General features: G+C 50.9%; 2 protein-coding genes across 4 annotated transcripts in view; both read left to right on the top strand.

Annotated features, from left to right (window-relative positions):
* The window catches only part of KDM6B (lysine demethylase 6B), a 72,655-nt gene extending 54,626 nt beyond the window's left edge, over positions 1-18,029 (top strand). For all 3 annotated transcript variants that reach the window (XM_054992639.1, XM_054992638.1, XM_054992640.1), the window contains 12 exons: positions 992-1,118; positions 3,934-4,039; positions 4,331-4,536; positions 4,697-4,761; positions 4,944-5,012; positions 7,437-7,585; positions 8,657-8,771; positions 8,991-9,178; positions 10,039-10,180; positions 10,734-10,860; positions 15,463-15,633; positions 15,971-18,029. In XM_054992639.1, coding sequence (XP_054848614.1) covers positions 992-1,118; positions 3,934-4,039; positions 4,331-4,536; positions 4,697-4,761; positions 4,944-5,012; positions 7,437-7,585; positions 8,657-8,771; positions 8,991-9,178; positions 10,039-10,180; positions 10,734-10,860; positions 15,463-15,633; positions 15,971-15,994 — 1,489 coding nt within the window. In that variant the 3' untranslated portion in view covers positions 15,995-18,029. The remainder of the gene's footprint in view (positions 1-991; positions 1,119-3,933; positions 4,040-4,330; positions 4,537-4,696; positions 4,762-4,943; positions 5,013-7,436; positions 7,586-8,656; positions 8,772-8,990; positions 9,179-10,038; positions 10,181-10,733; positions 10,861-15,462; positions 15,634-15,970) is intronic.
* A 505-nt stretch (positions 18,030-18,534) lies between these two features.
* Positions 18,535-23,942, top strand: TMEM88 (transmembrane protein 88). Its single transcript, XM_054992641.1, has 2 exons — positions 18,535-19,081; positions 22,634-23,942. The coding sequence occupies exons 1-2, from the start codon at positions 18,809-18,811 to the stop codon at positions 22,901-22,903; spliced, it is 543 nt and encodes a 180-aa protein (XP_054848616.1). The 5' UTR covers positions 18,535-18,808; the 3' UTR covers positions 22,904-23,942.
* Positions 23,943-25,615: the final 1,673 nt, after the last annotated feature.

The raw sequence follows: 25,615 nt of genomic DNA, 5'->3' as shown, positions 1-25,615 counted from the left end.
GACAATGTTGTCATTGTTCTAAGGGCTTCACGCATATTATCCTCACAACAGCCCAGTAAGGTAGGCCAGTAGGCCATTATTGCATCCCGATGTTGTGGCAAGGTGGTGGCGGCTGAGGCTGAGAGACAGTGACCTACCTATGGGGTTACATAGGATGTTAGAGGCGGAGGTGACATTTGAACGCAGGACCTTTTGAATTGCATATCAGTCTGTTATCCCCCATGCTTCAGCAGGCGTATAAAGTTTTCTGTGGTTCTGTCCTCCAGTCTTTGTAATGTGAGGCCAGCTGGTTAGAGGTGGTCACTTTGCATATGCTCAGGGGCACTCCTAGCACCTCTGCAGAAGAAGAGGGCCCTGACTGACACATGCATGACAGGCGGGCTCCCAAAGCAGCCCAGCAACCCAGTGCAGCTGGAAAGAATAACTTCAGGCTGGAGGATCCTTGTTGAGTGGCAAGCCGTGAAAATTCGGGGGAGGGTGGGTTTTTTGGTGCCTTCCTATGTCCGGCAGAAGCCTGATAAAATGCTGTGTGTGTATCTTGCTTCTCTCTGCTTTTAACCTCACAACATCCCTGCAGAGTAGGCTAGACTCAGACAGAGTGAATGGCTCAGAATAGCAAAGAGTCCAGTAGCACCTTTAAGACTAACCAACTTTATTGTAGCATAAGCCTTTGAGAGCCACAGCTCTCTTCGTCGGATGCATTATGCATCTGACGAAGAGAGCTGTGGCTCTCGAAAGCTTATGCTACAATAAAGTTGGTTAGTCTTAAAGGTGCTACTGGACTCTTTGCTATTTTGCTACTGCAGACTAACACGGCTAACTGCTCTGGCCCAGAATGATTTCTTGGGTGAGTTTGGGACCTGAAATCGGGTCTTTTTGCTCCTAGGTTGATAAATTAACCCTGGCCCTTTCTGCGTCAGCCTGCCCTGCCCTTGGTAACTGTTTTCCTGCCCTGCCGTTTCATTGTCTCTTCCTATACCTGTCTCCACAGGCATGCCAAGGTGAAGGGGAAATTTAAGGAGTCTTACCTGTCGCCTGCCCAGTCCGTCAAACCTCAGATCAACTCAGATGAAAAGCTCCCCCGGGATAAACTCAACCCTCCCACCCCGAGCATATACGTGAGTACCCTTTTTGTGGGGGGTGAGGTGGTGGGTGCCGTTGGCTAGCCAGTGGGAGGGGCAGGACGGGTGTAATGTTCTCACGAGTAAACATAGATGGGATTTGGGGATCCCCCAAGCATTTGCTTCCTTCGATAACAAAAAGAAGCGGCAAGATGTTAGCCCTTGTGCCACGCAGGATGGGTATGGGTTTGCCAGGTGAAATCGTGGAAGTCAGAAAAGGCCTAATCGAGACTTCTGATGGTGGGGCGTGGGAGGGAGGGTGCCGTTTCATTGCCCTCCTTTCGTAGGCAGCAGCAGGGTAAAACAGGTGTAGAAGATTCACGCCTGCTTGAGGGGGCCAGTTAATTTTGGCATGGGCTCCAGCCAGCCTCCGTTCTGGAGTTGTCGTATCACCCCTGGGCCCCGGTTTGGTGGAGCCTGTTGATACGATGTATTGTAAGCGACTTCCGTGGCTGTTACTGAGATGGTCAGACTCCTCTGGGGTGTGGCGCTGGGTGGCATCCGGGGGAATGTTGCTTGAACCCTATAAAGGAACCTACATAAAAAATGGCAGACGCCCTCTGCCCACTCCCTGTGCCTGAACATCGCGCTTTTGAACCCATTCTTCAGAGCCCTCTGCTTGTGTCTGCAAACCTTTCCGGAGAAGGCAGCATTCCACGGTCTCGAGTCCAGAGTGGCCGTTGCTGCTGCTCGCCCTTTAACCCACCCCGAGATCAGGGCCTTCCTCTGTGGCTTTGCCGTTCTTGTTACACGGCCCTTGCCTTGTTCGTCCGGAGAGAGACGGTGCTGGACTCGGCCGCTCTGGGATTGCATGTTCCTAGAGAGCTGGAGGACTGAGCGCCTGGATCTCTGGGACTGCATGTTCCTGGAGAGCTGGAGGATTGAGCGCCTGGATCTCTGTCCGAGTGTAAACTTGCCCTGGCTTCGTCTGAAACTGGCCTCTTCACCAGAGCTGAGGATGACGGGGCGTTGCGTCGGCGTTCCCATTGCATGATAAAAAAAACCACATTCAGATTTTCATAGCTCTCAGCCAAACCCGGGTTGGGGCCTTGCTTCAGAACCCCCCTCCCCTGTGGCGGATGCTAGTTTCTTGCTCATAGCGGTGGTGTGAAATGCCTATTTGGGTTCTGCGTTGTTGCCTCGGGGCGACTCCATTCCTTTCAGCCAGAGTTGCTGCTGCACAGGCATTAGCCAAGCGACTTTTCCTTTGGAGATAGATCAAAATGGGTAGCTGTTTTAGTCTGTAGCCGTAGAATAGAGCAAGAGTCTAGTAGCGCCTTTAAGCTGTGACTCACAAAAGCTCACACCCTACCACAAATTTTGTTAGTCTTATAGGTGCTGCTGGACTCTTTACTTTTTCTTTGTGCCTGATGCACAGCCAACATAGATTGGCAGCTCTTTCGAAGAGTGCCTCCTCTGAGTCCCTGGTTGACTTTAGAGTAGTGCTTACCCACGGATGCTTTCAGGTTAACCAGAACATTGTTTTGATTGACTGACTGACTGATTGATTGATTGATTGATTGATTGATTGATTGATTGATTGATTGGCCCACTTTTCTGTCTCAAGAAGGGAGCGCTGACTCTTGACGGCTTGTACCCAGAAAGTCATGGTGGCCTCTGCGTTGCCGCTGGACTTGAATCCTGCTGTCCACCTTTCTCGAGGGCACCTCAAGGCCCGGGGCAGGCAACAGCCGTATAAAAACAATTAGAACAAAGATATTTGCCCAAGCTCACGGTTGCTGCTGAGAGAAGTGGCTTGAAGCTCTTGGAAGCCAGAATGAAAAGAGAACCCCCAAGGCGGAGTGCTGTCTCCCATGCCTGGGCTTGGATAGTTTCTCTTCCGTGATCCTCCCCAAACCTTCTACCATCTCTCTCTTCCACGTTGTGTGTCCCTGGGGCAAGTCATACCTCCACATCTTTGCTCAGGGGTAAATCCTCTGCTTGGCTTGTGGAACAGCCTGGGTTCAACTCCCAGCGTCTCCAGGTGAAAGGACCAGGCCGCAGGTGACGTGAAAGACTTCTGCCCGAGGCCCTGGGGAGCGGCCGCCAGTCTGAGCAGACAATGCTCACCTTGACGGACTCAGGGTCTGACTCGGCTTAAGGCCGCTTCATGTGTCCGCGTGTGCTTTGCATTGTGGGGCGCCTCTGGGCCGGACGTCTTGGTCTCCCTTCCCATGCCCGAGAGTCGGTGTCTGGCTCCTTGCCTTCTTTTTAGTTAGCGTCTTGGATCTCGTGCCTTAGATCCGTTGGCTGTTTGGGTGGCTTGAAGTTGCCGGCCGTTCCCAGCCTGGTTCCATCAAGAACTTCCGTCCTGTTGCTTCTAGCACAGAACTTTGGGCCCCCAGGCTTAGGCCAGATTCTTCCTGCGGCGGCGCCTTGAGCGTCCAGGCCCTCTGCTCAGTGTTGCCCCTGGGCCCGTGCTCCTTCACTGGCTTGGCGAAAAAGCAGGGAAGGAAGGTCTTCCGCCACACAAGCAGCGCCCTTTGCGTGGGCCATTCGACAGATCGTGGAGTCTTAAGGCCTGAGTGAGCAGGAGACAAAAGCCAGCCTTTGGGGTGGTTCTGAAGTCCCTCAGTAGCTGGCCATGTTGGGGAGGGGGCATTGAGCTGAACTGGGGGCCGCTGAAGGAGGTGAGCCCACCAGGAACGCGGGGCCCACCGGGAGAGGCGGGGCTGCCGGCCTCTGGCTTGGCGGACTGGCCCGCTGCTCCCGGCTCTCCTCACTGGCCGGCTGCGTTGCTGCTGAGGCCTGTCGCTCAGAGGTCCAGGTGGGCTTCTGGTCTCTCACGCCCTTTCCTTTCCTTCCTCCTCAGCTGGAGAGCAAGCGGGACGCCTTCTCCCCTGTGCTGCTGCAGTTCTGCACGGACCCCAAGAACCCCATCACGGTCATCCGGGGCTTGGCTGGCTCCCTCCGCCTCAGTGAGTCGTCGAGACGCATTCGGGGCTGGGGCGTGTGTTGGGTGGAGGGTCCGAGTAGGAGGCGGGGGGCTTGCAGGGACCAGGAGATGGGTGAGGGGAAGGACTTTGGTGGTAGACAGCGTGACATCGCGCAGTTCAGGGGCGTTGGGTCTGGGGAAGAGTTTGAGGGGAGGGGTGGACAGTCCGGCAAGAAAACGTGTGAGAATGGTTTCCCTTGGAATTGGGGGCACGTGGAACGGGTGGCAGCTTTTCAGCGTCCCTTCATGACTTCTTCCCTCCTCTTCCTCTCAGACCTGGGTCTGTTTAGCACAAAGACGTTGGTGGAGGCCAGCGGGGAGCACGCCGTGGAGGTCCGCACACAGGTGCAGCAGCCGTCGGACGAAAACTGGGACCTCCTAGGCACGAAGCAGGTGTGGCCGTGTGAGAGCAGCCGGTCTCACACCACCATTGCCAAGTACGCCCAGTACCAGGCCGCCTCTTTCCAGGAATCTCTTCAGGTGAGGAGAGCCCCGCTGCCTTCTGGCCCCACTCCTTCCCCAGGCCGATGCCCTTCTCCTCGGGGCGAGGGTGTCTGCCACAGCCTGGGCTCCCCGGGTGCCCCCCTCGGAAGGGTGGAGGGGCGGATTCCTGTTCTGACCTTTTCTTATCTGGGGGCAGGAAGACAAGGAGAGCGACGAAGAAGAAGCGGAAGAGCCGGACAGCACCACGGAGCCTCCCCCCAGGTAGGCCGTCCTGTCCCTGGCTCAAAGAGAAGGGGCCTGGGAGTTGGGGAGGGAGGCTGTCGGGCCGTGGCAGCCTCACTGGGGTTTGCAAAACTATCAGGGTGCTTTGAGGAGAATCTGCCTCTCTGCGTCCCCCTCCCTTACCTCATCACCTTTTTTGGTTGGCTTTTTGTTCCCTATAGCAACCCCGACCAGAAACCTCACCAGATCATCAAGTTTGGGACCAACATCGACCTCTCGGATGCCAAACGGTGAGACGGGGAGGGATACTAAAGCCTCAGGTTCTTTGTTCTCTCCCCTGCTCCTACTTGAATGTGGGAAGGGCCAGATCCAAACCCCTGGACTACAGAGACAGGGTCTTTGCCCTTCAAGCTTTAGTCTGCCACGTGGGTGAAGCAGAGGGCAGTGTGGGGTTTTCAGCCCCCCCCCAATAACATCCTGCCCTTTTGACATGAGATACTGGTTTGTATTGGGATACGGCCTGTGTATCAGAGGGCCCCTGCAAGAAACTGGGATTGTGGGTTTCGCTTCAAGGCTGATTTCAGCGGCTGTCGGTTTAGCCTGCTGCAGCCAAACAGATTGTAATCAGTCTAAGGACTCCAGAAAGTTGAGTGTGTTGTGGCAGAAGCTTTTGTGAGCCCCAAAGCCCACTGATGTCAGATGCACGAAGTGTTGCATTCAGTTGACAGAGAGAGTGATACCCAAGGCTGTTCTAGCTGAATGCAACGTTTCTTGCAGCTGGGAAATTGGGCTCAGTCTCACGGAAGCCTTTGCCACAATAAATTCGTTGATCTTTGGGGTGTTGGAGACTCTTTGCCTTTTCAAGGCTGTGGTCTGTAGTCACCCATCTACAAAGAAACCTGCAAAGGAAATATACAGTGTGAAAGTGCTGAATTAAAACTCATCAAAAAACAAAACGGTACCGCTCATCCTGACTTAAACAGAGACTTGCTTTTTCATTACTCACTATAATTTCTAATAGGGCCCACTTTTTACAAAATTTAACTGGCTCTTCTTAACGTGTTTTAACATGCTATAACTTTTGCCTGATGTCAGTTAATGTTTTAATGCTTCAGGCTGCTGCTTCCTGAATTTATTGGTCTCTGTCTTACTTAATTATATTTTTGTTTATCTGCACCCCTCAGAGAGAGGCTGGAACCTCCAAATATCACACCTGAAAAATGTACGATGGAATTCACACTGAGCTTTTCTCTGACCCCCCCTCCCCGTTTTAGTAATTTTCCTATTAAAGATGTGGAATATGATTTCCTCTTTGTTGCATCTGAGGAAGTGAACTCTGACTCACAGAAGCTCATTTTGGAGTGAAGTCTGTTTAGTCTTTCAGGTAGAAAAAGTTGTATAGCCATATTGGTCCATGTAAAATCCCCAAACAAGAACAAATTTCAGGCAATGCCTTTTATTGAACCAACCAAATTAGCACAGAACACTGCAAGCTTTCATGCTCAACAGAACTCTTCACCAGCTTGGAAGTTACAAAATTTTAAAAGATACAAGGCAAAATCCTCAGGCTGCCCACTCCCCTTCCGTCTTACACAGTTTTGTAATATTGAGCCTGATGAAAAGTTCTGGTGAACTCGAAAGCTTGCACAATATTTTGTGTTAATTTGGTTGGACCAGTAAAAGGTTCAACATGGATTTTGTTTCGTTTTTTAAAGTGTCACAGGAAGACTTCGGTCTATATTTTTTAGTCTTTGCTGCCATCCTGTGGCCATAATTTGTCATTGCAATGGAGGGTAACTAATTGCACTTTGCTTGTGCCTCTGCGTCCCTATCAGGAAATGCAGTAAAACATATGCTCTCTGCTGCCTCTCAGTGGCCATATTGGGCAACCGCCACCCTCTGATGTTGCTCTATCTAACCTGTTTCCCTGCGGCCATTTACAGCCATTGCAAGAGTGTAAACTGATGGTTTTATGCTCCCCCTTGTGGCTGCACCTTGTCATTGCGGTTTAATGAGTTTCTTTGGTGCCCTCTAGTGGTCATAGTGGGTCATTGCTGGTAAGGCTTCTTTGCAGTTATGCTCCCCTTTGATTTGTTTTTAACTTTTCAGTTATTTAAAAAAACCCCACACATTTAAAACATTTCTGTGCCACCTTTCCACCCAAACAGGGTCCCCAGGGCAGCTCTTCAATGTTACTACATGCAGTTTTTACTGAGGGACATAGGAATTTTGGATATATACCAGTACTCATTGAGGCTTATGTAGCACTTTGAGTTTTTTTAACGTTTACTCAGCCTAGCCTTGTTATACCATTGAAAAAAATGGGTTTGAGCATTATAGAATCCTGTTACCCATAAACATTCCTTTGAGGATTAATAGGAAAGAGTCCAGTAGCACCTTTAAGACTAACCAACTTTATTGTAGCATAAGCTTTCGAGAACCACAACTCTCTTTGTCAGATGCAACTGACGAAGAGAGCTGTGGTTCTCGAAAGCTTATCCTACAATAAAGTTGGTTAGTCTTAAAGGTGCTACTGGACTCTTTACTATTTTGCTACTACAGACTAATATGGGTAACTCCTCTGGATGTTTGAGGATTAATGATATAGTTTTCAAACACTATTGCCTCTGGTTTTCCAATTATTTCATTTGGATTATTTTGATTAATGTCTTAGTTTTCATGACTTGCTGTTCTGATTTCTCAATGCCCTGCAGGTGGAAGCCACAGCTGCAGGAGCTGCTGAAGCTGCCAGCTTTCATGCGAGTAACTTCTACGGGGAACATGCTGAGCCACGTGGGACACACCATCCTGGGCATGAACACAGTGCAGCTCTATATGAAAGTGCCGGGCAGCCGCACACCCGGTAAGGGACGCGCATCTGTGTGTATGTTAGTGTCACTGTAGGCCTCCAGTGCAAGCATGAATTGCAGTGTCTCGTCAGCTTTGATATAGCTAATGCTGGCTTCTTTGTTTTTTCTTTGCCAACTTCACGGTGCTGATTTTAACATTCAAAGTTCCAGGTGCACAACCCCAGAGCATTTCTTCCCAAATGCTGCTGCTACTCCTCTGCATTCTTCTAAGACTGTCCTGGTTTGTGTTTGATCTGTTAAGGAGACAAGGTCAAGTTCTGCTAGAGGCAGGGCCTCTTCTGCTGCTGCCCTGGAGTGATGGAATCCCCTTCTTCAGATAATTTCTCTTGCTACCTTCCTGTTACATGTTTTTTTTCCAAAAGCACCTAAGAAGCTTGCTGGTTCAGGGTGCCTTTTGGTAATTGTGTGTTTGTGTTATGTGCCATCAAGTCACCTCCAACATATGGTGACCCTATGAATGAAAGACCTCCAAAACATCCTATCATTAACAGACTTGCTCAGATCCTGCAAACTGGAGGACGTGGCTTCTTTTATTGATTCAAACCACCTCGTTTTAGGTCTTCCTCTGCTGCCTTCCACTTTTCCTAGCATTATTGACTTTTCCAGAGAATCTTGTCTTCTCATAGTGTGACCAAAGTACAATAGCCTCAGTATTGTCATTTTAGCTTCTAGGGAGAATTCAGGCTTGATTTGATCTAGGACCCACTTATTTGTCTTTTGGGCTGTCCATGGTATCCACAAAACTCTCCTCCAGCACCACATTTCAAACGAATCAATTTTCTTCCCGTCAGCTTTCTTCACTCTCCAACTTGCACATCCATACATTGTAATGGGGAATACCATAGTTTGGATTATCTTGACCTTGGTTCCCAGAGAGCCAACCGGCTTGTGAATTGCATTTATTGAAAAGCAGCCTGAGTATCTCTTCATTCAGCAGTGGATACAGCCCTTCTCCGAGCCTCTGTCCTGCCTGGGGTGCCCGTTCTTCCCTAGGAATCTGGGAGTGACATCGGACCAACGCGGACTGCTGGGGTCCTGATCTATGTGGGTGTTTCCCTTTGCAGGTCACCAGGAGAACAACAACTTCTGTTCAGTGAACATCAACATTGGGCCTGGCGACTGCGAATGGTTTGCGGTCCATGAGCATTACTGGCAAAGCATCAGCGCCTTCTGTGACAGGTGGGTGGGGAGGAGACTGGGGGAGGACGCCTTGGCCCCCTTGTAGAGTGGGTGGATCTCCACCTGGGAATGTGCTAGACTTTGTCTGCCCGGATCCCAGATGGATCTGAGCTTGCTTGCACGTCATGGTCTGGCAGAGGCAAGCGATGGCGCGCTGCACTCTCTGCGGCAAAAAGGCCCTGGCCATTCCCTGCCTCAACGGGTGCGGTTGTCTTACAGGCATAGCGTGGATTACCTGACTGGCTCATGGTGGCCCATCCTCGAAGACCTTTACCAGTCAAACATCCCCGTCTACCGCTTCATTCAGCGGCCTGGAGACCTGGTGTGGATCAATGCGGGCACTGTGCATTGGGTTCAGGCCACAGGCTGGTGCAACAACATTGCCTGGAACGTTGGCCCGTTGACAGGTAATGAGCTGGGTCCAGATCCTTACAAGGATGGACAGGAGCAGAGGCCCCGGGCTCTCTTCTGGGTAGCAGAGCTCAAGTTCTGAATGCCTGAGGTCCCAGGATGAACCCCAGGCATCTCTTGTAGTGGGGCTGGGAGAGATGCTGCAAGGCAGGCCGAGGGGCAAACTCGGCATACCACTGGCTCATCTCTCAATTTGTGGACTCGGCGTGTTCTAGAGGTGAACGAGGAAAAGGGCTTGCCACGGGTCCAGTGCAGCCGGTGCGGGCAGTCCTGGCTTCCGTTTTGTGTTTCTAGCTAGATTTTAGAATCTGTGGGGAGATCTTAAGAAACATAAAAGTAGGCTTCACTTAAAAAAGAAAAAGGTCTCCCGCTATGAGGGAGTCTGTAGTCCAAAGTGATATTTGAAGTCCAATTTTTTCAGTTGAAACGCAGCTGTCAGCCAACTGTGCTGCTGTTCCTCTGTCTCCTTTTGTTCACATGAAGAGTTATTTTAATCTACCAATTTAATTTGACACGGTGCTTTTTGCATCCTTGTTCTCTTATGAGCGAGGAAGGAGCCAGGAAATGGAGTTGGCTTCAAGAGGGATCGATACGCCCCCACTTCTCTGGCTTTGTCCATGTGGGGGTCCCCAGACTAGGGCCCAATGCCCCCTGCACCGGGGGGGGGGGCGGCACTGCTGACCTCTTGGGAGGAAGGCTGCTGCTCCGAGCAGCCTGGGATTTGTTGTGGTGCCTCCTCTGTGCAGCTGGGAAACAGCAGGAACTAACAGCGCAGCCGCTCGTCGCGATCCTTCCCAGGGAATTCTGGTTGTGGGGGTGGTCCTCTCCCCCTAACTGCTCCCTTTCTGCTACGCAGCTTACCAGTATCAGCTGGCCCTCGAGCGCTATGAGTGGAACGAGGTGAAGAACGTCAAGTCCATCGTCCCCATGATCCACGTCTCCTGGAACGTGGCCCGCACTGTCAAGATTAGTGACTCCGACTTGTACAAAATGATCAAGTGAGGACTGAGTGACCCTCTCCAAGTGATCTGCTGGCTAAAGTGGTTTTGTCTGTTTTGCACTTGCTCTCCAGCCCCTCCCTCCCTCCTGCCCCAAAGCTCCTTCCTTTGCTGGGGAGATGTCCCTCAGACATCTGGCCCTGCCGAGTGCGTGTGTGTTGCCGCATCCAGGTGTGATCTGTGGCCTTCCCATTTCTGCCTGTGAGGGGAGGAGATGGGCTTGCTCATTCGTAACAGCTTAAAGAACAGCAGGAACCCAAGGGGAGATCCTTTCCCCTTCACTTGGGTTGGGGGGGGGCACACATGCTTCCCTGGGGTGCTGGGTGAATCACTCTCCCAAGTGTATTCTTTCTGTCCTGAAGGCGAGGAAAGGTGTGTGTCTGTGTGTGTTGCTCCAGATAGGTTTATTGTGACTGGGGGAGCTCGTCCTCCCGCTACCCTTCCGGCTTGTCTCCATGTCTCTTGCTTGCTCCCTGCTCCAGTTAATGGCTCCAGGCAGAGATGGATCCATGTGTCCTCATTGCTGTCCGCACTGCTTCCCTCTCTTTCTCAGGTATTGTCTGATGCAGTCGATAAAACATTGCCAAGTCCAGCGTGAGAGTCTAGTGCGGGCTGGAAAGAAGATCGCCTACCAGGGCCGGGTGAAGGATGAGCCAGCCTACTACTGCAACGAATGCGACGTAAGTCTCTGTGGGACGCTTGTGCCGGTTCGAAGAGGTGCAGGCACTCTCTTGCGGGCTCGCTGCCTTCTCGGCTAGGTGCCAGTTCTTCTGCAGGGCAGGATTCCTCCTGACCTGCATCCACATCAGAGGCTGTGTGTTCCCCTGCAGCTGTGGCTGTGGCGGGTGGGGTTGGCCTTTCCCTGCTGGTGCACATCCACCGTGCTCCGTCTCCGAAGGGCCCCCTTTTCAGCAGCTCCTATCAATTCTTCCTGGAATGCCGGAGTGGAGAGACGCTGTGCCTTTGGGGCTGGTTTATCTTTAAGGTGCCTCCTCGTGACTCACCTCCGTTTTTGCTCCTCCTTCGTGCCCAACTTTGCTGAGAGTCAGGGCCCTTAAAGAGTATTTATTTTTATTTGTTTGCATATTTATATCATATTTGTATTCCGCCCTCCCTGCAAGCAGGCTTAGGGTGGATAACAACCTTAAAATCATTTAAAAACGTTCCATATTAAAACATTAAAACATCATATAAAAATAGCACTCTTTTGCCTGGCGGCAGCAATACAACTAATAACCAACGATACAGCAGTACAACTGGCTATAGCAGCACAGCAACAGCAGCTGAAAAACAAACAGTGGTGGGCAACTTTCACAGGGAGGGGGGTAGATGTTGCATCCTCCGGCCAGTGGAGGCCCAGCCTCAGCCATGAGCCTGGCGGAACAACTCTATCTTACAGGCCCAGCGGAAAGATAGTAAGATCCTGCCGGGCCCTGGTCTCGGTAGATAGAGCATTCCAACAGGTAGGAGCCAGGACTGAGAAAGCCCTGGCTCTAGTCGAGGCAGGCCTCCTTGGGGCGAGGGACCGATAACAATTGTTTTCCTCCCGATCGGAGGGTCCTCTGGGGAATTTACAGGGAGAGACGGTCCCTCAGGTATGCTGGCCCCAGTCCGCACAAGGCCTTATGGGTCAATACTAGGACCTTGAACCTGGTCCGGTACTCCACCGGCAACCAATGCAGCTTGTGCAGCATTGGTGTAGTATGTGCCCTATTTGGTGCTTTCATAATGATGCGCGCCGCTGCATTTTGCACCAGCTGCAGTCTCCGGGTCAGGCTCAAGGGTAGGCCCATGCAGAGCGAGTTACAGTAGTCTAACCTAGAGATGACCGTTGCCTGGGTCACTGTAGTTAAGTCACAGGTAGACAGGTAGGGGACAAGTTGCCTGGTCTGCCGCAGATGGAGTTGAAGAATGGAAGCAGTTAGTGTGGGTTCTTTTGAAGAGGAGGAAACACCTGATATGCACCGAGTAGTTGGCACCCTTGGAAAAATAAGGAGCAGCCGCATCCCGAGCCATCAACCGAACGACAAAGAGTCCCCCGTGGAGTACAATCAAGCACTCGCTCAAAATTGCAATGTACCACAGTTTCTATTTATTAAAGTTCAAAGTACTCATGCAATAAATATCAGTAACTTAGAATTATTTAAGGTACAATATATCACAGTCTTACCTTTCAACTGGCACACTCAAAGTAAATCATATCCGCCAGAAATCCTGTATCGATACTCCCAGCTTAAATACAAGGTAAAACTTCATTCCTAAATACACCATGGCTGGGACAACATGAATAAATAGTTGATACGGAAGACATATAATTGTGATTTAATTCCTCTGCTGTTAAACCCAATAATCTGGGGACTGACGTTGTGCCTACAGTGTGTGGAGTCAGCTTCTTACTTCCACGCTGCAACGTTTGTGCAGGCGAGTCGCATGTGATGTCTTCACAGATACAAATATACAAACAGGTAAGTAAAGATAACTCCACGTTAGTGCTTTGTAATCTCCTTCATAGAAATGGCAATGTTGTTCTAATATGTTTTTCAGGTGTATTACACCTGGACTCTGGTAGGAGCATTGATACAGGATTTCTAAGGGATATGATTTACTCTGAATGTCCTGGTTGAAAGATAAGATTGTGATATATTGTACCTTTATTCACAATAATTCACTGATATTTATTGTTTGAGCACTTTGCACTTTAATGATTAGAAACTGTGGTACATTGACATTTTGAGTGAGTACTTGATTGTACTCCACGGGGGACTCTTCGTCTTTCGGTTGGTTGCTTCATACCCGTGGGAGCCTCGTGTGGTCATTTGGCATCCCGAGTCATGCCAGCAGCCTGGCCAAACCATCCAGAGACTCGGCAGCTCAGGTAGACGAGGGGAGGAGAACTTGGAGGGACTGTGGCTGGCACGCGTGGCACGCAGACGGTCCCAGATTCAACCCCCGTCACCTCCAGTTAAAAGGATCAGGTGGAAAGGAAGACAGGGCACCTTTCTCCACCGGAGACCTTGGAGAGCCACTGCCTGTCAGGGGAGACTGGCCTGGCCCACAAAGGCTCGGACTGAGGCGTTTGGACAGACGGAGCCACTGCCTGGCAAAGCAGAGAGATCCTGAAGCAGAGGCGGAGGGCATGGGAGGGCGTGGCAGGCTTGCCAGTGCTGGGAACTGGTGGGGCAAGAACACTGACTGGTTTTCACCTGTCACCTGCTTTAGGCCTCCCTCCCTCCAAGGGAGTCTGGGTGGCAGGCCCAGTTCTCCTTGGCTGCGTTTTGCCCTCACTGCAAGCCAGGGAGGCGGCTCAGCGAAAGGGAGACAGGAGAAGGCCTTCCAGGGCTCCTGGGAGGAGCAAGTTGCGTGGATGTGAGAAGGAAGATCTTTGTGGCCAGCGTTCCTCTGGCACACCAGTGGGGCTCCCAGTCCCAGCTCCGAAAGGGAAACTGGCCCTGGACCTTTCTTATCAAAGAGACCCTGGGAAGAGCAGCCCTAGAAGGCAGCGGGACCTGGAGATTCTCCAGCTGGAGGGAGGTCACAGATAACAGGGTGAAGACCTCTACGGAGGAAGCTGGAATTGCAAGGCTTCTAAAATTCCCAGCTGAGGAAGCAATGGGGGGGGCAAGGGGGAAAGAGCCAGAAGCCTGGATACTCTCTCCCTGTTCGGGAAGTGGGTTCAGGGTTTGTGCCTTGCCCCCCCCCCCATGCCTATAAATGTTGTGTTTGTCCAGAGTGGTGATAAACTCGGCCTCTCTTGTGGGTGGGGTTTTCGTAAATCTCCTAAGTCTGGCTACAGCGGAGTTTGCTTTGTTTTCTGATAAGAAACTTCCCCGTGTGTCAGGAGGTCCCCCGCAAACCCCTTTCCTGTTGTTTGGATTCTGATGGCCACCCGTGAACTATGTTGCCCCTTAGAGAGCAGCCAAGCTCTTCCTCTTCACTGGGCACGCTGATGCCTGAGAAGGTGAATGGGGTGGAGTACAGAGAGGGCAAGCGGTAGCCGGGCGGCCATACTGGGAGCACGGCTACCGGCAAGGGTTGCTGGCTGCCACCCGAGTTCTTTGACCCCAACCCCATGGGGGGCCAAAGAGAGGAACAATCCCTCGCTTGCATCCGTTGACACCTTGCCAAAATACCTGCTGAGATTTCTCACATAAGTGTGAGATTCTGGGTTTGTTTGTTTGTTTTTAAAAGGTGGTAGGACTTCAGTGCAAGAAGGGTGAAGGGAGAGGGGGAAGTTCCAGGACAGCCACCCAGGGGCGGTGGTAGCGGGGTGGGGATTGGTTTCCAGAAACTGCAATGGAAGCTGAGGAAGGAAAAGTGCTTGATGGCCTAAATTTGAAAACAGAGAGGAAGAGGGGAGGGAGCAGACATCCAGGCTGGGCTGAATTTAACCTGCAGTTCAGAGAGAAATGGCCGAGGGGGTGGGGGGTGGGTAGCAGTTGGGGGTTGAACTTCACCAGGAGTATCACTTTTTATGATAGCGAAGAGTCCAGTAGCGCCTTTAAGACTAACCAACTTTATTGTAGCATAAGCTTTCGAGATCCACAGCTCTTGTTGTCAGATGCAACCGTCAGGTTGCATCTGACAAAGAGAGCTGTGGTTCTCGAAAGCTTATGCTACAATAAAGTTGCATCTGACGAAGAGAGCTGTGGTTCTCGAAAGCTTATGCTACAATAAAGTTGCATCTGACGAAGAGAGCTGTGGTTCTCGAAAGCTTATGCTACAATAAAGTGGGTTAGTCTTAAAGGCGCTACTGGACTCAACTGTTTTGCAACTACAGACTAACACGGCTGACTCCTCTGGATCTACGACCACTTTTTATGAGGAAGTGCGTAAAGCAGAACCTTAAGAGGCCATTTCTGTGAAAGGGATATTGCTGTTGTTTTTAATGTCTGTTGAAAGTATGTAAATGTTTCTGTTTTTTAAAAGATAGAATATATTATTGGCTTTTAATTCTCATAATCCAGCTTGAGTCCTCTTAAAAATGGTGGACTCTACATGAAGTAAATGAATCGATAAATGTGAATGGCTCCGACTAGTTCTTGGTTTTTCTTGTCCCCTCCCTGGCTTGGTGGGGTGTTGGGAAATGCCTGGAGATTTGGGGGTACAGCCTAGGGAGACCCACCAAAGCAGCTGTTTTCTCCAGACGAACTGGTCTCTGTGCCCTGGAGAGCAGTTGTAATTCTGGGAGAGATCCAGGCCCCAACTGGAGGGTGGCAACTGCCGGTGAGGGACGAGACCTCTACCCACTGGGAGAGATGGTCATAGGTTTGCGTCTCCCTCAGGTGGAGGTTTTCAACATCCTCTTTGTGACCAGCGAGAACGGCAGCAAGAACACCTACCTGGTGCACTGCGAGGCGTGTGCCCGCAAACGCAGCTCTTCTCTCCACGGCGTCGTGGTGCTTGAGCAGTACAAGACGGAGGAACTGATACACATCTATGACAGCTTCACTCTGGTGAGCATGGGGTGGGGGTGCTGGGCTAGCTGTGGATCGTGTGCAGGGCCTGCTCTGGTTTAGCATCCTGCGCTTTTCTAGCCGGGATCTGCCCTTTCCGCACTGATGGATTTGGGGGGAAGCAATGGCACCACCTGCTGGCAGATAGAGGGAATGTTTTTCCTGATCAGAGCACTTCAGGGCAGTCTGAGGCTGTTCAATTAACTCCAGCGCATTCCCAGGGAGGGCGTCAGGCGCATGTGGGTGGGAAATTTCTGTAGCTCTTGCGCACTTGCCAGCTTTAACTAGCGTTGGCCAGGATGAAAGCCTCCCGTTCACTCTCTTCTTTCTTTGACAGGCTGCGTCACCTAGTTCAAGATGAGCCATACCATGCCTGGACACGGATGCCTGGGCTGTTCCTCCAAGCTGGCCTCTTCCCCCTCTTCACCATGTGCATGGCAGAGGGGGTTGTTCATAGCCTGGCCCCCTCCTCCCTCCATAGCAGCTGAGCCTCTGATCCACTCATTTATGCCCGCTCCGAGCCAGGGCGGGACAGAACTGGCGTACCTAGATGTCTGCCCCCTCTCCCCCACAATGGATCCTTTTTAATTTATTCTTCAAAATGAACCTTTTTTCTTCTGGGTGGTGCTGATTTTGTATTAAAAGAAAAAAAAACAAGAAAAAACTGGATTTAAGAAAAAAAATAAATAGAAGGGCAAGAGAAAGAGACTGGCCAGGGTGTGCTGGCTGGCTTCTCTGGTGGGAGAGGAAGCGTGGGCCAGTGTCCCGTCCCGTGTCAAAACCCACCGTGCCCGAGCGCCCCCCGAACAAGGGTCTGGGGCTTCGATACAGAGGAGAACAAAGGACTTTTCCTTCTTCGCAAGAGCATTACTATTTCACTTTCTCAATGGGATGGAAAGTGAACATGTGGAACGGAGAGATGGCTTTTAATTTGGGGCACGTGGTTTGTGTTTTTTTTTTAAAGCAAACAATTTTTCTCTTGTTGCAAAATTTAAAGGAAAAAGAGAAAAAAAACGCAAGCAAGCAAAAAAAATTAATACGGGTTTCTTAACACAGGACTTTTTGGGGGGGTTCGTTTCTCTCTCTGGTTGAACTCATTGGGAGGGAGGAGAGTGTACATTGATTTCTATATATTGGCGGGGTGGGCGGGGGGCAATTTTGCGCGTGTGGTTTTTAACGACGATGATGGATATTGATTTCTTACATCCTTTTATATATTATATATATAAAATATAAGGAGGAAAAAAATCCTGGTTTGTATTAGAAACTGCTTTTAAAAAACACAAAACATAAAAACACACACAGAGAAAGGAGTCCGGTGGAAATGTTTGTGCAAGGCACCAGGGAATTCCTGTGCAGCGAGTTGCAATGGTGAAAACAGCCCTGTGAGAAGGGCTTGGTGCTGGCCCCAAATCAGACACACGGGTAGATGGGAGAATATTTTGCAAAAACGGGGGAGGGAGCTTATTCCTCTCCCCCCTTTCTTTAGGTGGTCTCTTAGCCCACCCTTGTGCCATTTTGGACTGGGGAGGTGTAATGGGACCCTTCATGCTGTCCTTAATCCCCTCTTCCTTACCTGTGAAATCCCCTTAACTCTGCCCAACCCTTCAAATCCTTTAACTCTTCCCTCTCCACCTTCTTTTTTCTCACTCAAACCCGCCCCCTCTTCTAAACTCTGCATGCTTTAGGCTCTAAAGTTCTCACTCCCAATTCATAGTTTTAAAACCAGAAATGTCTCAGATTTGGGGTAATTTTTTTTTGTTTTTCTTTTATATATAAGTATATTTTGTGTGTGTGTTTGTACCTCCATGCCTCAGAATTGTTTGCAATTTTGTAAATGTTTTCTTTCTCTCTTCCTTCTTTTAATTTATATGTCCTCTTTTTTGGTAATGATTTCTCTATTTATTGGTCCTTTATTGGGGTTTGATCCAACTTTTTTTAAAAAGAATCTTTTTACAATGCTGTTGTATCTGTTTTTTATTTTTAAAATCTTTTTGTTTGTTTTTGTTTCGACTTCTCTCTGGAATTTTTGTTTGAATTTCTGATTTTTTTTGGTCTGTTAATATTTTCCTTGACATATGGTGCTCAGTCTTCTCATACGGGGGGCGGGGGGGGGGCGTTTAATCCTGAATCATCTGTTGATTTCCTTTTTTTAAAGCAGACTCACCCCACCCTGCATTGTAGAGCTCTCTTCCTTCCGAAACCTGCACTTTTTAATTTCCCGATTTTTTTCTTCTTCTCACAAACACACTGAAACAAAACAGATGAACATCTAGCGTCTTTGGAAACAAAAATTTAAAAAAGGATTCTTATTGTACTGTAGGGGACAAGGATAAACAAATCTTATTTTGTAAATGTAAAAAAAAAAATTAAATTAACTCACAGAGATAAAAGAATCCGCCCTCTTTTTCTCTTTTTTTGTTCTGGGCTGTGTGTGTTCGGGGTGGGGTGGGGGTGGCATTTGCAATTGACCTCATTTGGCTGGTGCTGAAAGCCATCTCTCTGCGTTCTCCTTTGGGTGGGACATTCTTGCGCAAAGGTCCACCTGAAAGGGGATTGATTCCCTGCGGTTCTTGGTTTGGGCCACTTCCATAGGAATTTGGGGGTCAAGGGCCCAAGACCGCTCTTGTTGGAACTCCTCCTGGGATGAGGCTAGCGCAGGAAGGACTGGGCCCTGCAGGTTTGATCTGATGGGTTAGATCTAATAGTGCACGCATCCTGCCTGCGAGCAGCGCCCCGGTTCAACCAATTGTGGTACAGGCTCAGCCGGTGGTGGGAGCATGCCCGCTATTGTTGTGACCTAGCAGGTCAGTGCCGTGAGGGGGTGGTTCAGAAAGGGAAACATCTTTGGAATTTGAGCGCATGGGACAGCCTTTCACGCACACACCGCCTTGGGGATGATGCAGTGAGCCGGAATCCCCTGGATGGGCTTGGGGTGGCTGGTTGTGTTTGGTGCAGGCTCTGTGGGTGTGTTTGTGTGTGTGTGTGTGTGGCATTCCTAGATTATCCAGGAGTGTTGGAGGCTGGGCCAGCAGCAGGGGGTGGAGATGCCTCCGAGCACGTAAAGGATGCTGTGAAACTTTGAGCCAAGCCAGAGCTTTGCAGGAAGGGAGCGAGAGAGTTTGGGGAAGAGGCCAGCCCTGTCCCATCCGTCGAGAGGCCGCTGGAGCACAGGATGGGCTTGGACAGCCGTTGTCAAAGGACCATGTCGGGATCCTCCGATCCAGAGAGTGGCCAGGGGGCCTCTCCCCTGCCACCCCCTCCCTATGCTGGGGAAGGGGCTTTAGAGCTGCGGGGGTCACTGGACTGCTGGGCTTGTGCAGTGCTGGTGACCCTCCAGAATTTGCTGGTGGGGGTGCTCAACCTCCTCTTGGTGGGGGTCGTCTTCGGAGTCATCTTGTTCCCCGCAGGGGTCCTCTTGGGATTTGGATTCCTGTGCCATTCCAAGGTAAGTCCGCAGTCACACATCCTACTCCCCCCTCCTCAATTTGCAGAGGCTGCAAAACAAGTGGGGGGGGGCGCACACGCATTGCAAGAAGCGGAGGCAACCAAGGCTGGGAAGATGGCATCGGGGGCAGAAACGCGCTTGGGAGCGCAACGTGTGTGCGCAGATCAGCTTGCCAGTGCAGCGGTGGGCCTTCCTGGAGTAAGCCAGTCTCCTGCTGCATCCTCCTCCGCTCCGGAGGAAGGCTTCACACCTGGCTTAGCTGAGTGGCAGGATATGTGCTGTTGTTTTAAATGTGGCAGCCTGATGCTGAAGGACGCAGCAGAGTCCCTGAGCATGTCCAAAGCGCCCTCCATCCCCCACGGAACAACCAGACCCAAAGCTTGGGGGAGAGGCTTCAGAGGCAGAGGTGAAGTCTGCAGCCTGCTTAAGCCCTGCACCTCTTACTTTAAAAAAAAAATAAGGCTAGGCATGTTGCTGATCCACCTGGGTTGGCCAGTCTCAACATTCAGCCGCTTTGGTTGTACAAACCGGGCTGTTGATGGCGAGGGAAGCAACGTGCTGCCCCGAGGGCTGGAGCTCTGTCCTCTCCTCCTCCCCCAAATGAAACCCGAATCCTGTCAGCTAAAGTGTATTCAAGCTTCTTTCCTGGCACCAACGGAGTTAAGATTTTCTTTTTAAAAAATTGCTAGTCTTAAAGGCTTCCCCAACTGGCTATCTCCCCCGCCCCAACACGGTCCATCTTCCCTCTGTGTTCATCAGCCCCCTTCCCCAGCCAACTGGCTCTGCCAACTCCAGGCTGGGAAATCTGGAGTTTTGAGGGTGGATTGTGGGGTTTGGAGGAAGGGAGGTCAGCAGGGTATAATGCCACAGCACCCACCCTCCCATAACAGCCATTTTCTCCAGGGAAACTGATCTTTATCATCTGGAGCTCAACCATGATTCCAGGAGCTCTCCAGGCTCCAGCTGGAGGTTGGCAACACTAGAAGCAACACCCCAACGTGCTTCCCAGTCTTTGGTTCCTTTTCTGGGTCCCCTTTTGTGGATGGGCAGGGATGAGGAAGTTGCCCAAGACCAGCCAGTGAGTCTGTGGCAGAGGAAGGAATTTAAATCCAGGACTCTGTCCTCTGTCTTGGATAACTCAGGCGGTCTTGTTCTCCCAAACACTCTGAACCAGGCAGTTTGTTTCCCGCTCCCAGTCCTCAAGTGGAGGAAGCAGATCACAGAGATATTTTTGGAAGTGGGGCTCAGGGCACCATAGTCAACTGGAGAGTTGCAGGCCCTTCTTCAGCTTGCTTGGAAGGCCAGCCCACATCTGCCATGGGCAAGAGAAGCACTCGGCCCATGCTCGTGGTGCCGCTGCTCCAGGCCTGCCTGCCACACAGCCTGTGTTGTGATAATTGCACCTTCAGCAAGGTTTTGTTGATGTTTTTAATTGCTTCCAAGCAGGCCTGGTTTGTTTTGTTTGCGTTAATGGCAGGCACCAGCCTGTTGCCTTTTTCTGGGAAGTTTCAGGAATGCTTCCCTTTGCCCACCCACCCCCACCTCTCCCAAAACAGGCAGGGATTTTCTAAGCCCTGGAATTTAGTTAGCTATTTACCACCACCACCCCCTGTTTCCTCTCCCCTTTTCCTCCGGAGTTGGCCCAGCAGCTGTGGCAACTCTGGGGTGGTCTTGGCAGAAGGGGATTTTGGGCGGGCGGGGGGGGGGGGTTCTGCTGTGGAATGCTGTGTGGCCTCAAGCGGTCTTGGTGCCTGTCACATCAACCTACCCGTGGGGGCAGGCGGCCAAATCTGCCCGGTCACAAGCTCATTGCTGTTCGATTCAATAACAACAATAATAGTAGTAGCAGAAGCAGCAGTAGTAATCTCCTTGATGGTTTGCAGGGGTGAGGGAAATATGCTGATTGCAAGGCAGATGGCTTGTGGCCTAGGATGGCTGGCCTCCACATGTGAACCAGAAACACGAGCTGAGAGTCAGGTTCATGCTTGTGTCTGCCTTAGGGTTGCCAACCTCCAGGCAGGAGATGATCTCCCGGAATGACAGCTGATCTCTGGACAAGAGAGATCAGTTCCCCTGGAGAACATGTCTGCTTTGGAATGTGGACTGTATAGCATTATACCCTGCTGAGGCCCCTTCCCTTCCCAAACCTCCAGGTATTTCTCAAGTGAGAGTTGGCAACCCAGGCGCCTTCTCTGCAGTAAGCTTTTCTGAGTACCTCAAACACCTGCCTGTCAATGCCCTCAGTCACAAATTGGAGAGCCCCACAAAAAAAATAACTGGAGAGCCAGTGTGGGGTAGTGGTTAGAGCATCGGCTTAGGCTCTGGGAGACGCAGAAGCTTGCTGGGTAACCTTGGGCCAGTCATGGTCTCTCAGCCTAACCTACCTCACAGGATTGTTGTGAAGATCAAATGGAGGCAAGAAGAATGATGTCAGCTGCTTTGGGTCCCCACAGAGGAGAAAGGTGTGGGTATAAATGAAGAAAATATAAATAAGAAACCGCCGAGGGGCTTCCGCATGCGGGCCATTCCGGGCTAGCGGAGATCAGAGACGGGCGGTAGGAGACATGGCAGGAGCTCATCAACGTAGGGGGGGAAATCCCCCGAGGCATATCCCAAACCATCACTCTGAATGTTGCAAAGGGGGAATTCTTGAGCAAGGAGCCACTGGGCACGGAACTCTGGAATCTGGCGCCAGGATCTCCTCCTTGTGCACCGTGACACAAACCAGATGCCAAACCCCAGTGGCTTTGATAACCTCCCGGGGCCAGACAAAACGTGCATTCCAGAAAGGCCGGCCCACCCTGCCCCTCTTGCTGCAGGGATGTCTGTCCAGGGCAGGGGTGTCTTTGCAGGAAGCAGCCTTGGGCCCCTACCTGGGGGGCAGAGAGGGCAGCTGGGAGCTGGTTGGCCTTTCTGAAGAAGAGGGGGCAGCCAGCAGGGTTCAGAAAGGGGTAGGGGGATCTCCTACTATTACTAATGGGGATAAAACTATTGTGATAGCGATACCACTTCTGGAGTGGAAAACAGTTTCTCAACCCTTACCTCCTTTACCCTTTAGTAAAAACGCTGCAATCTTTTATAAAGCAATGCAGCCAAGGAGTTATCCCGGAAGTGTGCCTGGTCTCTGAACTACAGAGATCAGTTTCCCTGGAGAAAACCACAGCACAGGACAGACTTCATGTTGCCACATGCCTGCTGGACTCCCTTCCCTTCCCCAGGCATCGGCCCCAAATCGCCAGGAATTTCCCAAGCCAAAGTTGGCAACTATAGTGACAGCCGCAAACTGGCTGAAAGGAAGGGCAGCTTTGGGGAGAGGGGACTGACAGTCGATGAGTGAAAGCTGGGTATGCCAGCTACAAAAGGAAAGGGCAGGGAAGACTTCTTAATCTGGGCCCCATTCAGTACACCTCTTGTGGCAGCCCCCCGCCCCCCAGGGTCAGGAACTTACGGCCTGTCCTGGTGAGAGCACATGAGGCCTACTTGTGCATGGGGTGCTCGTGCTCCTTGCATATAGGCGCTGGCTGACTGTGGTCTGTCTGTCTCTCTCTGCAGTTTGTGAACACCCAGGCCCAATATTGCACAGCCCACCTGCACGATACCGGCTCCGTTGCTCTCCTTGTGGTCGGATTCGCCCTGCTGGTGCCCCTCCTGGTCTTGGCGCTGGCAGCCTATTGCCGTGTGGCACGCCGCCTACAGCTCGGCTACTGCCTCATTCCCTACAGCAAGGCTGTCTACAAGAACCTGCCCGCCTCTCGCTATCATGGCTCCAGATGCTGCTGCTGTACCCAGGATCTTGACTCCGTGGAGAAAGTTTGGGTTTGAGATTGGAGGAGGAAGGGAGGGGTGGTTTGGGACTGGGTGGGGCATAGAAGTAAGTGGGGGAGGGAGAATGGAAGGAGTCTGTTAAGAAGCATCTTCTGAGAAATCTGGGCTGGAGAGCTCGGGGGGACTGTTCACCTCACCCCTGCAACAACCAGGGGCTACTTTGCAGCAGCGAGATGGGCCACGGTGCATCAGGCACTCCCTGAACACAGGCTCACAGGTGTGCACTCCTACAAAGAGTGGGGAGAGAGGTGCTAAATGCCATCCGAGACTTGTGTATCCACTACCAGGGGGGGCGGGGGGGAGAGGAAAGCGGATTTGGCTATTTGCACAAGAATTGCAGCACCAAAAAATATCCTTCCGTGGATCATAAGCAATTCAGCCTGGAAAAGGATCCATACATGACTTTGCCTGACTCTGGGAGTGGGGCAGGGAAGCAGATGCACCCCCACCCCCCACTGTCTGGTTACTACATATTTTTGAGTGCCTCCAGGGATCTTAACAGGCAGCCCCGCTTCCCCCCAAAAAGAGCCAGAGGGGTGCTGATCTCAGATTGTTTCTCTCATTGCTGAATGGGAGTTGTTTATATGTGGGAAATTTGACAATTAATCCATTCTAGAAGTTGGGATGTGGCTGATGTAAGTGAAGTGGGCAAACGGAGGGAGGGAGCTTTCTACCCCAGCAAGAAGTTCACCTGCGGCCAGTGGAACTCACTGGGACATGAAACCCACCTGCAGTTCTGAGACTGGCCAAATGATAGGAAATGGAGGCTGGAAAATAGCCCCATGGATTGTTTTGCAGCAATATCAGAACTTCAGCGCCACAGAAGTGCCCAAGGTGAGGAGTGGTCTTCACCTGCATCAAGGGTGTGGGCTGCAGATCTTGCACTCATCGGCTTTTTGCTGTGCTTGCCTTGAATTCTTGCAATATTCACACACGTATGCAAAGTTTCTGCTTGGCTCAGGCATTGTTGCAGGCATAATTATGCCCCAGAAATGTATTCAGACCATTTTTTTTCCAATATACTTTCTTTATTTGCTCTGTTTGTTCTCCTTTCTTGTCAATAGGCTCGTGAAGTGGCTTATCTCATTCTCCTCTTCCCCATTTTATCCTCGCCACAATTGTGTGAAGTATGTTAGGCTGAGCGTGTGTGTGAGGCCAAAGGTAACACAGAAAACCTCAACGGCAGAGTTGGGATAGGGGTTCAAACCTAAATCTGATACTCTAACCACTACACATCACTGTCCCTCATATGTTAACTATGCCTTTGTTGCACATTGTGAGGGCAACTCCTAGGGACTCCCCTACCCTGTTGTTCTCCAAACTTTGCTTGGTGGAAAATTGATGCCTGCATTTTCTGCTAGGGAAAGGGCATGCGTGCGTCGCACACAAGAAGTTTGCCAAGCTCTACAATTTGGAATGTTTTTTTCTCCGTCAAAAAACGGTGGGTTCCAAACATCTGTGGCCATGAGGGCTCGGCCGGCCTGAGTGGAAGAGATCTCCACCTGTTCTCTGACCTACTGGAACCGGAGCTGGAATGGGTTGTGTTTCCACTGATCCCTTCCACTGGGCCTGCCAGCTGGGCGGGTAAATTGGAGTTTGACCCAACGGTTGCCTGCCCCCCGCCCCCCCCAAGAACTGGGGTGAGAAATTCAGAGTCCCATTTCCCAGCACTTCTCTTTTCCTTCTTTCAACCCACCAGGCTAACTGGAAGGCTTTGGTGCAAGAGAGAAAGCAGCAGCCTGAAGCCACACACACCTTCCTACTAGATACCACTGACTGAGTGAGGTACGGATGTGGAGAGAGAACATGGGCACTTGCGGTTTGTTCCCCTCTGCAACTCATGGAGACATGAAAGCTGTTACACCACTTCTCAGAGTCTAGAAACTGTCCTACAGAACCTCTGTTCACTGCAGGCTTCTCCCCTCCCACAACTAAGACACTGGACCCCTGCTCTCTCGTTTATACCCATTCTTTGGATTTGAAAATAACTGACTGAGGCTTGTAACCTGGGTTCAGATGTAGCCTGGATCACGGAATCGCTTGGGAGAGTTGTAACGTCTCAGTTCTAGGGTAAAATAGTAAAGAGTCCAGTAGCACCTTTAAGACTAACCAACTTAATTGTAGCATAAGCTTTCAAGAGCCACAGCTCTCTTCGTCAGATACATCTGACGAAGAGAGCTGTGATTCTCAAAAGCTTATGCTACAATAAAGTTGGTTAGTCTTAAAGGTGCTACTGAAATCTTTACTATTTTGCAACTACAGACTAACATGGCTAACTCCTCCGGATCAATTCTAGGGTATGAGCTTTTGAGAGTCAGATATCTGACGAAGGGAGCTTTTACTCTCAAAAGCCTACACCCCAGAAATCTTGTGGGTCTTTCAAGGTGCTACTGGACTTCAATCTTACTCTTATAGCATCGCAGGTTCTCTATCCAGCCCCCTCCACTTCTGACCATAATGATGATCAAACATTTTGCTTCATAAAAAGGGCTACAGGAACCCCACATTCTCTACCCGCGCCCCGCCACACACACACACAATGGGGGGATTCACCGACTGCTGTGTGGCAAATCAGGGTTGCAGGCAGTTGAGGTGCAAAGCAAACCTGCGGAGAGGCTGACCCTGTGCTTTGGGCCTGGAGAGGGGAATATCCTGTTCCAAACAGGATAAGGAAGAGTTGAGTCAGCCCTGGGCGCCAAGAGGCTCTGC

This window comes from Eublepharis macularius, chromosome 12, assembly GCF_028583425.1.
Source record: "Eublepharis macularius isolate TG4126 chromosome 12, MPM_Emac_v1.0, whole genome shotgun sequence".
Classification (NCBI taxonomy): domain Eukaryota; kingdom Metazoa; phylum Chordata; class Lepidosauria; order Squamata; family Eublepharidae; genus Eublepharis; species Eublepharis macularius.
This window is presented reverse-complemented; position numbering and strand designations above follow the sequence as displayed.

What these genes read in the sequence shown, in the direction of transcription:
- TMEM88 (XM_054992641.1), top strand. Translation starts at nt 18,809, where the DNA reads ATGGGCTTGGACAGCCGTTGTCAAAGGACCATGTCGGGATCCTCCGAT. An exon ending in GATTCCTGTGCCATTCCAAG is followed by an intron (nt 19,082 to 22,633) that starts GTAAGTCCGCAG and finishes CTCTCTCTGCAG; the next exon opens with TTTGTGAACACCCAGGCCCA.